The sequence below is a fragment of the Buteo buteo genome, chromosome 8, assembly GCF_964188355.1.
Source record: "Buteo buteo chromosome 8, bButBut1.hap1.1, whole genome shotgun sequence".
In the NCBI taxonomy this organism is placed as follows: domain Eukaryota; kingdom Metazoa; phylum Chordata; class Aves; order Accipitriformes; family Accipitridae; genus Buteo; species Buteo buteo.
Window position 1 is genome coordinate 16039548 of NC_134178.1, and position 13674 is coordinate 16053221.

General features: G+C 47.6%; 1 protein-coding gene across 5 annotated transcripts; it reads right to left on the reverse strand.

Annotated features, from left to right (window-relative positions):
• Positions 1–3483: 3483 nt before the first annotated feature.
• SMIM11 (small integral membrane protein 11) lies at positions 3484–12429 on the reverse strand. 5 transcript variants are annotated; one of them, XM_075033750.1, is made up of 5 exons: positions 12087–12164; positions 11070–11131; positions 6969–7084; positions 5411–5591; positions 3484–3683 (listed from the first exon to the last, which is right to left on the reverse strand). In XM_075033750.1, the coding sequence occupies exons 3-4, from the start codon at positions 6987–6989 to the stop codon at positions 5424–5426; spliced, it is 189 nt and encodes a 62-aa protein (XP_074889851.1). In that variant the 5' UTR covers positions 6990–7084; positions 11070–11131; positions 12087–12164; the 3' UTR covers positions 3484–3683; positions 5411–5423. The 5 variants fall into 5 exon arrangements, with proteins under 5 accessions (XP_074889851.1, XP_074889853.1, XP_074889852.1 ...); XM_075033752.1 differs by lacking the exon at positions 12087–12164 and adding an exon at positions 11505–11802; XM_075033751.1 differs by lacking the exon at positions 12087–12164 and adding an exon at positions 11493–11802.
• Positions 12430–13674: the final 1245 nt, after the last annotated feature.

A 13674-nucleotide genomic window follows, 5' to 3' on the forward strand; every position in this document is an offset into this window, starting at 1 on the left:
TGTGAGGTCAATCAGCTCCTCACTAAACTTAACTTGAACGCTGAGGTTAGTACATAGTTAATAAAGAGGGACATGATGCAACAAGTTCATGCATCTTTGGAAGCAATTTTGCAAAGACTGTGAAGAACTGGTGAAGGCTGAAACAAGTAAGGTTTGTTTCAGCTTAGTCTACTGGTTTCTCCCATAACAGAATTGAAAAGGGGACTATGGGAGTTTGCTGCAGTGCTCCTCTTTGGCCAGAGTTGAGGCCAGGAGGTTGACAGTCAGCAGGTAGGCAGAGATGCTGACAGAGTGTCACAGGTTAGAGCTGGGATCAAGAACTGTGAAGGACTCAACCCCAGACAGCACATTTCCAGGGCCTTTACTGAGAAGAGCAAGAAGAAACAGCTGGAACTGCTGATGCCCAAGAGGAAAAGCGAGGAAGGAAATGTTGGAAATAGTCATTTGCATATGAGGCTCTTGGAAGAGCTGAAAAATATTTAGCTCCCTGACTTGCAGCACAATCTCTCCAGAGCAATCTCTCCTGCCCTGGGGCACTGCTCAGGGAGCTCTGCCTTCCTCCAGCACCAGTGGTGGTGTGTTTCTGGCAAGAGTCTCATGGCCTTCAGACTAAAATTGTTCAGTGGTACTAAAATCAAGCTGAGTTCATTTCAGCCAAAGTCTAAAATGGATAATGAGAAAACAGTCCCATTGAATGCTTCTTCACTTATTTTTCACTTTAAGGACCACAGATAGCCCACAGCCACTGGGCTCCTTCAGGCTGGACAAGCCCTATTCCAGCAGCCACTTAAGTCATCTCAGAACCTCTGAGAGTTTATTTTTTTCCCTTAAAATCCCAACAGCTCCTTTCTATATTACTACACAAGGATTTCGGTTTTTGTTTAAAAACACATGGCCTTCATGTCAGTAAAAGAAAGCCTAAAGGTGCAAACACTGTAAGTTTGAAAGCCAGTAATCCTTTTATTTTCTCAGCTTTCAGCACTTGGCACTGGTGACAATGACAATATCCAATAGTGAAAGACCTGTGCAAGTGAGATACTGTGTAAAGTTAAGCTGCCCATCTACACAACATGAATGCTCTTTTTGAAAAGAGTAATTTTAGGGAACAGGGGAGAAGGAGAGACTGTAGTTCTGTAGGCACCAGAAGAGTGTGACCTGGCTTGCTTTCTGGGATGGGAACATCTACATGAGGATCCTGTGTAGATCTGCTGTCTAACAAGCTGCACACTCATACACAATGAGCATTTCAAGGCTCTCTATCCTTGCTGCCTCCTCTCACTTGCAGAAACTCAATCAAATTGAATTCTCTATTCCTCTTTTAACTTGCCAGGACTAATTGTATAACTCTTCTTTCAATAAGAAACCAGATTTCCAGGTCCCCAGCTGGTTTCTGAACAAGAAACTGAAACAAATCTGAGCTGCTGTCTCCCCCCAGCGTCAGCATATTTTCTTGTTCAAGGCTGCAACTGCAGCACATAGGATGCCCAAGGGTAAAAAAACCTGCTGTAACTTACCCAGTGATAGCATAGATCAAAACTCTACCCTGGTACATCAGAGAACAGCTATTGGTTCAGGTCTCAGAATGGATAAGATCTCTTCTAAGTTTGGAAACTCTAGGACATCAGCCTGCTGCGACACCCATCACAAGCTCTAGGGGTTATCGATGCTGTAGCACTACCCCGACAAGGAAAAAACCATCCAGGTTGGACCAGATTTGAAGTCTTACATGTACAAAGAGGTTTTCTGATTTGGCTGTAGAGGCAAAAAAGTGGTGATTCAGAGGACTTCTGAGGAGACTGCTCATAGCTGCTTTCTCCCCAGTTCAGGCCAGGGACAAAAAAGAGGCTTCTTGTATTAATTCCCTTCTTGCACATGTTTGGCAATGTAGGACCCACAGATTTTAATGCTCGTCTTGATTGCACTGGGTGCTCAGCTGGTGTCCAATTGCTTTGATGCTAAATGACTTGCTTTAAAGGGAGATTGTACCTTTGATTCTGCTTACAGAGCAACTGTATTAAGTAGAGAATACCTCTGCTTTCAGTTTAAAAAACAAAAAAAGCTCATTATTACTATTGGTCTAGAAAAACCTACTCTTGGTTGAGAGTCTAGATTGGGGCCAATATTCAAAGGCAACCAGTGACTGCATGGAGCCAAGACATTACTTGCTTTTGAAGCTGGTGGACACTATACAGGCCTGACAATTTCCTGTTAAGGTTTGGGCATGTGGCTTAGCCAAGTACCTTGGTGCGTTTCCCTCAACTACTGTTTAATGGAGGTGGTTAGCAGAGTCTGTTATCACTGAACACCACAGAGCCATTTAATTAAATTACGATTCAATTCCACCTTTGCATAGAAAGATGACTGCTGAGACTGTAGAGGGAAACTGCTGTTTTACAGTGGCACTATGAATTCCCTAGCCTGGCAGTCCTGAGGCTGCCATAGCAAGGATACCGCTCTATCCCAGGAGTGGGTTTCTGCAATACTTATATTCCCCAGTCACCAAGGTGACCGCATGAACAGCGAGAATTTAAAAATCACTGCAGTTCCCAGGGAGTAACTCTGCCACAGCGAGAGCTCTCCAAGCATCAGCTGTATCAGCTGCACACAAACTGAGGTAGCACTTAGACGGACACTGCATCAGCATGCACTGGTGTCACCACAGCAGGCACCTCAGCCCGCAGCTGCAGGGAGAGGGCAGGAGCGAGCCATCCCAGAGGCCTCCCAGATCCTGCTGGAATCCCAAGGCTTCTCCAAGGGCCCTCCACCTCTTCTCTTCCCTTCTCTCCCCACTCCACTGTCAGATTTCAGCTTCAACTTAACTTCCAGAACATACAAGGATCTAGGAGGTGCTTTATAATGGAAACGTGAAGGCAAACATACCTGTTGGCACTTCTACACATGCCTAACTAAGCCTTTATTTCTGTGAAAAAAATCTGCTCTGTTGATTAACCTACTGTGACCAAATTAGCTTATCCTCCAGGAACTGGTGTTATTGTACATGCAGGAATAGCTAGCAATGGTAATGAAAACCCTCTCTGTTTCATAGGTCAGGTAGTAAATAGAGAACCATACACAGTTCTCAGATACTGTGCATAGCAAAGTAATGTAATAAATCTCTAAGCATGAAAATTCCTCAAAGGTGACACTGTGATTTGCATTCATCTAAGGAAGTCGTAGGTGCAGAAAGTAGTTTGAGAAAGAACTGCCTGGAAAACCTCGTCTCCTGAGTTTGTTCATCTGGATTCAACAAAGGGCCCCCAAATCTCAGATTTACACCCTTGCAGGAAGCAGTTGCTCTGAAGAAGTTGCACAGAGCCCTCCCCATTTCCTTCTGTCTGTCCATGAACCTTGTACACACCCGTAATGGATTCAGAGTATTTTTCTCTTTAAAACCAGCCACCTCCTTGCAGCTGATCTTTAAAAACTGCCTCCCCTGCAGCTCTAACTGTAGCATTTGAGTAAGCAGCAACTAAGGCTATCAGGTTTATTTTTTTTTTTACAAAGGATTTTTTTATTGCATAAATAGAGGCTTAGATATTTTGCTGTACATATAAAAAGTTGAGATACAGTTTAAGTGAATGTTACCCTTGAGGGTTTTATTCCTTTGACACATCCTTCATCTACAGGAAGGCTTCGATCTCCCAGGAAAGGAATCCAATGCAAGCTGCCAAGTGTCAGAAAATCTGCAGGGTGGGGAAACAGCAGTGAGAACAGCAGGCATGATATGCTGGCAGCACATGGGCTAAATCTGCCTGTCCACGTGGCACGCTGCAACCAGAGCTAATCACAGCTCTGCAGTGCTGACACTGGAGAACATTTTTGGGGTAGGACAATTCACCCCTTCTTGCAATCCCATTATAGAAAGACATGGCTGACAGTCTGAGAGACGGCAGAATTTAGGAATGACTGGGCCTCTGGTGGGCAACACTGGGTAACTGGGCAAGTAGGATATTTTCTGTGAAATCAGAGACGCTTTAATGCCAGTCATTCAACAAGGTCAACGTCACATGCTGGACACAAAGGCCTTGTGGGATGAGCTCACTACCCTGGTGCAGCAATCCCTTGGGCTATGGACTCTACCAGACAGAACTACCTGGGACCCAACTATGCACACACAGCACAGTATGGTCTCCTCATTACAAACAGCAGGCTCATTTGTTTAGCAATAAAACTCCATATAATTTACTCTGACTTATTCTGCAAAACCAGAAAGAAGTGTTCTCACAGCATCTTCCAGTGGCTAGCAAAACTTATTTAAAATAAAAGTTTAAAATGGCACAAGTCTACCCAGAGACAAGTGCTCAATCTGATGTAAACAGGAGACCGAAAACCACCTTTGGTTTTGTTGTTTTTTCTATGCGAATGAACCAGTTCATTCCCATAGGTATTTCCAGGGCCCCATTTCTAGTCACAATTTCCAATACTTGTTGCACAAAATAAAACAGTGATAGGTTTGAAATCAAAACTAGTAAACATTTCTAAAAACTGCAACTCTCTTCATATGTGAGGTGATGACCGCAAAAGGGGAAAGTTAAGTTTTTTATTTTAATAAAGAGTAACATTACATCAAACTCCTACTGAGCTTACAAAGGGCAGGCAGGAATAGAATTCCCATTTTGCTGCAGAACAGAGATGTGAAATGAACTGATACAAAAATCACACACCAAACAAGGCAGGGAATATAATCTTAGCACTAGGCAGTACTCATTTTGCTAATGGACTTGATCCAATAAGGCAATGATTGCTTAAACTTTGAAACAGAGGGAAGGAATTCAGCACATGGGGAATGAAAACCCCAAACTTTAAGAAATTTTGCTCTTCTATGCAGAAAGATGTCCATTTTTCTCAGTGAAGTATATATGGTGGAGGTTAGATAGCGAAACCTGTAGCATTTCTGTTACCTTGGGAAGTTCCATGGCATGAGATTTGACCCTTCCAGCTAAATTATCTACAACTTGTCATGTATTTAACTAATATGGAATGGCTGATTCTTTTCTCTAAATTACATGACTTAAGGCCAAGATGTCTTATTGCATCATCCTGTCTGGCATGTCTCTCATGCATTTTTTTCCCAATTTAACCATCTCTTTATGCATCAGGATTTCCTGTGCAATTGGTTTGGCGTAAAAATTCAGGGAGATTAAGAGCAGAGAAGGAATACTGTGCTAAGACCTCCTATATCACGAACTATGGCTGTCAAGTTTTCTGGTGATAACTGCAATTCCTACAGAGAATGGGCAGGATATGGGTGTGCAAATACACTGAAATGTCACAGGAGACAAATATTACAAGAACTCAGATAACAGTGAAAGCTCTAATTGCACAACCCAAATGCAACCAAGTCAAAACATAATGGGATTAATATGTCAATGCCATTATTGAACACCAGAATGCCGAATAAATTCTCTACCTGAGAAGACTCTTCAATCATCCTTCTTCTCTGCTTCTGTTTTCAATTTCTCTTCACGTTCCCTCTTCAGTTTTTCTTCAATTTTTTTGCTCTGGTACATTTTTACTCCAGCAAATGCTAAGCAAAGAATCAATGTTTTAGCTGCCAAAATGTACATCAGCAATGGGAAATTCTCCAAAGCCTGAAATACAAAATAATGTATTTAGGCAGTTACTGGAACACTTGGATAATTAAAAATTAATCTACAGGGATGCTATACAGCTTCCTACAGCAACAGCATTATTCAAAGCAATGGTAATGCTTCTCTGTTCATGCTTTTTTTCTGTAGGAAACTTTAAACTAGGCACATCAACATCTAGGGGAAACGACAAAAACAAGTTCACTCAAGTTTGTATATGAAGCCCCTTTGAACAGGTCTTTGTTGCTTTTGTTTGCTTTACAGCAAATGGAACATTGGCACGATCTCAAGCTGAAAAAGGGGAAGAACTGAGTATCTTAGGATAATTGTAAAAGTGGAAACGCTTCTGAACAGTTCTCACATGAGCGATGGATCCATGCATATCAGGTATCAGATGTGATCCCCAAAGACACTTTTGTGCTCCTAGAAATTTTAATCCATGGTAGGTTTGCAATTCACCTGCCCAGATCTGGAAGGCATAGATAAATGCCTTTAAACTGGAAGAAAAGTAAAAAACCCACAGCCTTCCATTTCAGGAGTTTTTATGCCCAGAACCACTGAAATTGCACAACATATTTCAATGTTATAAAAGCATGCTACTGTAAGTGCACATGGAGTGGAAAATAAAATGCAAATTGGTAACACTGTGAACTTGGAATAGAAATGTAACAAGTGGCACAGGCACTCAGTGAAAGATGTCAATTCCAGAAGGACGTTGAAGGTACACGAACGCTGATTTCTACAAGCTGCATGTTACCTTTGACATCAGGCCACTCCCCTCTAATTTTGCAAAAACGCATCATCCTCTGTCAATCTCCCCACATATTAAAAGTGGCAATCTCTTTCAACCACAGCTCTGCAACACCAGAAAGGTAAAGCCAAGGCTGGGGGTTAGCATTGCTTTCTTGATGAATGGTTTGATTTAACATGTTAAAATTGCTAATGCATGAGGTACTTGCTCAAACGTTTCTGTGCCTTACACACCCACCCTGCAGAGTATTTATGGCCCCAATACACTAAAAGACATAGTAACAAAAGGAGATGAGGAAGGAGCAGCCAGAGGAAAGCCTGGAAAGAGGAAAGCCAGGAGGAGCAGACGCGAGCAGAGCAGAGCTTGCCTACCAGTGCTGCGCTCAGGTCTAAAGTGTGAGGCCCCAACAGCAAGTACTGGGGCCAGCCCGCAAGGTGCAAGCATGTATGGCAAGAAAGGACAACAACAACGAGTCCTCTGTCCTGGAGGTGCAGAGAGTGCAGTGGTTAAACAACCTTCACCTAAGCAAGGAAACCGTTTTTAAACACAGGACCCATTCAACCACATCTTACATGCATCTGCTTGAAAGAGCAGAAATTCACTGCTTTATGAATGTGAAACATCCTTACCTTCCAGTTAAATGCCACCATCTTGGCTGCGTGACGATACTGCCCGTCCTGCAGCAGGCTGCACCTAGCACCAATGAGCGTCACGCTTCTAAAGGCACAGACCAGGGCAGGAGCATCTTGAAGAAATGGATATTAAAAAAGAATTAACCAATCTGTTTCTACTCAGCACGTCCACACTGCACATCTCTGACAAGCTCATCTGCTGCACAGCGCCTGGCAGCGTATCAGTGCCACCCGGTTCAGGAATGACCTACGTGGGCCTTTTTGGAGCTGAGTGACAGGAGCAACATCCAAGCTGCTGAAAGACAGGGGTCTGAGAGGCCCCAGGCAGGTGCCACACTTGCGCAGAGCAGGGGCTGGGCTTCCACCATGCGCAGCACATCCCGGCAGCTGCCCAACCGAAAACACAATGCTGGCTGCTTTTGAAAGCTTGACACCTGTGCACATCACACCACCTCACTGATGTCTGTCTGAGATCTAGCGGACAGAAGTGCACCCAGAAGAGCTGTCTTGTGGTCTTTAAGCCCAGCCTGCCCTGTTCGGAGCCTGAATGCCTAATGGAACCTAGCATCTACTATAATTTACCAGTTATCTCTGATTTACTAATAAATTAAATTCTCCATGCAGCCCATAATAACACAGAAGTGAACCAATCAGTTGCTGGATCCCTTGACTGGTCAACATATGTTTCAGAGCTGAACTTCAGGGCTGAGAAATGCCTGAGGGCATGCTGAAGGCTGCAGCACAAAGCCACAACACTGCCCTCCAGCCTCTGCTTGCTGCTCTACCAGCGCTGACACCGTTTCAGCTGCTGAATTTCAAATTAAGCATGTTTCCCTGCCTGACTCCCTTGAGGTGTTTCCTGTATTCGTAATAACAGAATCACTGTCGAAAAATAGGAAGAAGCCCTACAGCTTAGTCCAAACCTTCACCAGCAGCTGGACTGAATAAATCACCACCACACCACAATAGCTGCTGCTGACCTTTCTTCAGAAACAGGGAGTCAAATAAACGTTCTTGCAGCTCCTGTGCTGCTCAGCCAGCTTCTTCACAGATGCCCTTACTTCCCCAGCTAGGCCTTCTTCTTCTCTCCTCTTCCCCCAGCTGCAAAATCCTCACCCTGCAGAGAAAACACCCTGGAAACCTCCTCACAGAGAGGCACCACCAGAGTTCTCTGTTACCAAGATGGAACTATACCGAAACAGTGGCGTGGCCAACTCGTTTGTCCTTCAGTATTTACTGTGTTGATCCCGAGCTGTGCAGCTCCCTTCTCCTGTTGATAAAATGTCAGGGCAGCTGTGAACTAATGAGTCAGTAGTGTTACACCTCCAAAAAAGGGCATTTTAACTCCTGATGTTTCCTCCAGAATTTCAGCAACCATTAAGATTTGAAGTCCCCTGCCAGATGGCCACAGCAAAAATCCCACATCAGAGCTAAGACTGGTTCTCAATGCATGGTTCAGATGGCTACATGCTTCTCAATGAAACCCAAGTTACAGAAGCCTGGCCTGATCTGAAGGGACTGCACCACCTAACCGGGGTGTCTTCATCTCAGAATGCTGGCTTGGGTGGGGGCTTCATCAGACAGTCTTCACTCTTCTCCTAAATTGCTGTAAATTCTGTGCTTCAGTTGGAATCAATTTTGCAACATGTTGTAAAAAAGCAAGAATTCAGCCATTCAAAGACAGGCTAGCATCTGGCATATGATGCTGAAAATGGGGTTTTAGTGATTTTTTTATGTACAGAAAAAGTTTTAGACTCAGCAAACGTTATGCGAGCCCATCTGTGGGGTCTGATTGCAGGGTACCATCCCAACAGCAAGAAGCAGCGTATAATGTGTATCACAATGTGCACTCCTGCAAATGCTCTTGGTTACAAGTTGATTATTTAAGCATTCAGTGCAACACTTCTGTAATATTTCCGCACTGCTGAGACACGAGCCTGTATCTGCCTGAATTGTGTATCCAACAGGAGTAGCTGCACTGAAATCACAAAGGACAGGAAGAAATTCTCCCTTTGTTCTGAAGAGTGGCGTTTTGATCCAAAATGTTTCCTGTGAGAGCTGACGCTTTTGATGTTCTGTTCTCACAGTGTCTTCTGCAGTTGGAACTGAGCAGGGAAGCCACCGCTCCCTCCACATTCCATTCCCACATCCTGTGCCACCAGCCTCCAGTGGTCAAGCACTTCTCCCCATTTCGTCTCTTGACTCTTCTGGTCTCCATCTTGATCGAGACCTTATTAAATACAGCTGAAACCCCAGGACAGGAAAATATGGGTGGAGCTGGGGCATGGGGCAGGGAGAAGAAAGTGTGAAAAGGAGAGAAAAAGGCAGGATTCACTTCACAATTGAAAAACAACATTTGTTAGCGCTGAGGTCGCCAATTCAAAAGCAAAAAGCTCAGACACTGTACTTTCAAGGTTGTGATATCTTAAAAGCATGCAGGCAAATAAACAGCTGAAGTTTCGTGTTTGCCTTTTCAGAGGCAGATAAGGCTCAGATATGAGTTCAGAACACATCTACAGTCAGGCATTGTTCGTTCTCCCTGAAAATGCAAGCTCCCTTAACAAACACAGCGCTACTGGGAATGGAGACTGGGCCCCATGGAAGGTCACTATTACCTTCACTCACAAGCAAGGAGGTCTCATGTTAAGCCACGTGAGAAAGAAACAGGAGCACTAGGCTCTGCCTGAAGCCCTGCCAGAGACTCCGTCACAGACACTCCATAAGCTAGCCATCATGTACTTGTAGACTCGTATGCAGGGCAAGGGTAAAATGATATCACTCTCACACATATCAGTGGTCTTCTTCACTGTGATTGCACCTCGCAATCACTAGCCTATTTACACTCAGACCTCTTCTGTGAAGCAAGTCAAAACTACTGCAGATGGGAAAGAAAGAGAGGGTCTGCCCGTATCGCACACCTCAGTGCTGTACCAGCAATCCTCCGTTAGCTCCAAATGCTGTGAGGTCTTCTGGGTCCAGAGCAGGCAGACAGTGTCACCAACAGAGCCCTAGCGGCTCATGTCCTCAGCAGGGCTAAGGAGCTCCCAGGGAGAGCTGCACCAAGTCCCAGAGCTAGACTTCAGCTGATACCAGCCCCACGATCTCTGCACAACACTGTGTTGCACAACACAGACCACCCCAGACAGACTAAGGAGTTGGGCCCTAGTCAGATGGGAAGTCTGTGGTGGAGCACAGAATTGAATCCAGGTCTCTCAGCCACTGAATTACAGCTCCAGTCCACCACAGCAACCACATCACAGCCCAGCCACTCACACCATTGTTTGCTTATGCAGCGGCAGAATATCGACTGGCCTGCATGCACCAGAAAACATCTACACAGGCATCTGGGTACTCATAAACCCACTTGAGTTGTCTTGGCTGAACATATCACTCAGCCTGCCAATAACTCCATCTACTCAACAAAACAGGACTTGAGATATTCTTTTGTCTACTGGGGATTTCTGAGCAACTCCATTTTACCCGCTTTGTGAAAAGCTATAAAAGTCACCAGCTACAACGCCTCAGAAAGCAGCAAGCTACTAGGTTTATTTGACTACATTTAAAATGGAGTAATGGCCAAGTATGTCCTGAGCTAGAAAAGGGGTTTCACTCCACCTGCCTCTTGTTGCTGCTTTCTTTAACACACATATTTCAGGAAGCAAAACGCATGCTTCCCACATGCACAGTCACTGGAGGACCCGCCACTACACGTGACCTCCTGTGTCATGCATTAGGCTGACCATCTGCAAAACAGGATCATGCATCCTCAAAAAACAGACTACTGGGTCATGGGAAAACACAGTAATATGGCAAAGCCCAAAGGCTGCAGAGAAACACAGTAGAAGCAACTGCGAGCCAGAGCTGCTGCACTAAGAATCCATCACAAACCACTGCCACAAGACACAGTGGTTACATTAAGTCAGAAGCACTCAGACCTGTGCACGTTTACAGCCTCTGTGTGTAGGTGGGTCAAGACATCACTCCATAAAAAGGACTGTATAATCACTCAGTTTATACTAGCGTCACTGATAAAGAAATTCCTAAACTAACACCAACTCAAAGAAATCAAAAACATAAAGCTATGTAAGGCCTCCACACCTGAAGAAGCAGAAATTAAAATACTAGTGATTCCTCTGGCAGCTCCTCACATGCTCCAAACTCTGGAAAATAAGAACAGAGCAGATAGGATGTATCAATCACGGCGCCTGGATTAAAATCAAATCAGATCAAAACCAAGAACTGTCAGTGGCACATCAGACTGTTCCACCATGGCTCCCAGGGCACCATTTCAGCCACATCCCAGGGTCCCTGCACGCTGCAGGCCCTCGCTTGCTGCCACCACCTTGCCCCAGGAGGGTCTGCTGGGCTGGCAGCCTCCCCTGCCTCCATCCCCGCCCCAGCTCTGCCCTGCTCCCTGGCCACCTTCTCCCCGCAGCGCCGCTGCCCAGCGCAGCCAGCAACCCACGGTTGAGGACACCAAACTTCTTCAACAAATGATAACTTCAGATTCCTCCTTCTTACTTATTTGCTCACTTGTAAGAAAACAACAAAACTCGGCAGATTCACACGCAGCGAAGCGCACTTCCAGGCGGCTGTGCGCCGTGCCCTGCAGCAATACGCCGGGGGACGCCCGAAGCGGTCCTGCCGGCCCGTGTAAACGGCTATCAAACCGGCGAGCGTGCCTCCAGCAGCTTTTAACCCGCAGGCTCCCTCGTCCGGAGGTTGTTGCGAAGGAGCGGCTGCTGCCGCCTCGCACCCCCGCCGGCGCCGGGGCGGGAACCGGGCCGGTGCGGGGCTCAGACAGGGCGGTGGGCAGGGGGGCGGGCAGGACAGCAGGCAAGCAGGGCGGGCAGGCAGGCAGGCAGGAGAGCAAGGAAGGGGGGCAGGAGGACGGGCGGGTAGGCAGGCAGGAGAAGGCTGAGGGGAGCGGAGGGTCCTGGAGCAGGCCGGACCGGAGGGCAGGCAGCAAGGCAGGCGGAGCGGGCCGGGTCGGGGAGGGGGGCCGCCCCGCTCTGCCCGATCTCTCCCCGCCGGCCCGCCTGCCCCCCGCACGGCGCCGCGGCCGGCCGCGCCGAGGAGGGGTGCGGGGGAAGGCCCAGGAAACGCGTCTCCTACCTCACGGGGCGGCCATGGCTCTGGGCGGGAGGGCGCGACAAACTACATCTCCCAGGAGCGGCAGCGGCAGGTCCCGGCGGGGCAGGGAGCGGCGGAGCGGCCGCGTCCCCCCCGCCTTGCCTCGCCCGGGCGCCTCTCCCGCAAGCCCGCCGTGCCCCGGCCGCCGCCTGAGGCCGGAGCAGAAAGTAGCCGCCCACCCCCGCCCCGTTTCTCCCAAGAAAATAACAATTCTGAGGTAAAGACATTCCCACGTGTCCCAGGGGTGTAGGCCCGAGGGCAAAGCAGCCCAGGCCCCCGTCCTCCGCCTCGCTGTGCCGCCTCACCCGCCACCGGGAGCAGGGCCGGGCCAGAGGCGGGAGCTGCCGCCTGCCTTTGGCGGGGAGCAGGGCCTGAGCGGGTCTGGCAGCTGCTGGGGGTGCTGGTGCACCGGGACGAGTTCTCCGGGGGTGCTCCTCCGACTGTGCCAGGCCAAAAGGGGCTCTCCCTGACTGTAGGTGGCCCCTGGGTCCCTCCACCCGCTCGGTGCAGCACAATATCTGCGCTCCTCCGGCCAGCGGGCCCTGAGAGCGAGGAAAGTCCCGCAGCCTGGGTGTGGAGCACACCCGTGGCAGGAGCAGGGGGGCTGGCAGACACCCACAGGCCACCCGGGGAGGTGGGGGGAAGGAGGGCATGCTGGGTGGGGAGAGAGGCTCACCAGAAGGCTGGGCTGGGACCTGACAAGCCTTCCCCTGTGCTCACGGACCGAGATTATTCTAAGGCTTATTACTATGCCAGCAAAAGGCACATCTGGAGCATGACAGAAGCTGCTGTGCCAAGTCTTAAAACCAGTCTCCAAAATAAGCCAAAGCTCCCCAACAGAAGAAGCCCTTTTCTTTTTCATTTCTTTTTAACATGAGCAAAACAAAATTGTCGGAAATGCAGCGCCAGACATGGCTGAAGTGTTTCAGCCAAAACTTTCTGAAAACAAACAGCAAGCCCACATGACAGACAGACAGCATGGGAACTTTTAGCTTAAGCGATTTAAGTCTGGCAACATGAATAGGAGCTAAACCCAGAGTCTTACAAAATGAAGCACGTTTTAATACTAGAAGTATCACCAGTTCTGCTTCTAATTATTCCCTTAGAGCCAGCGTTGTGATACTTCAGCAGCACAGGAGAAGACAAACCATCCTGAAAACCCATTTCCCAGCCAGTGGAAACCAGGACCCAACATGGGAATCCCTTAGGAAGCACGGCAATGGGGCAGCCTTGATAGCTGGGTATAGAAATCCCTCCTCCGAAAGCCAGAAGGCAGGATCTCAGTGGTTCACACTGAGCCCTGGCTGGTGGGATGTAACCAGCCCCTCTATCACCCAGCTTGCATCACAGGTAGACAGATTGCTCTGGAGAGCCAAGGAGCAGCAGAAGAGGCAGCTTGGCCAGCTATGGACTTGAGGAAAGATGATGAACCTCTGCAAACTGCCCTAGACAACCAGGACATGCACCTAGATGAGACTGCTAGTTTAGCAGCTCTTCTGCTATAAAACAGGCCTTGTCAGAAGGCCATGAGTCAATCTTTGCTGCTAACGAATAATGAAATCAAAATGGG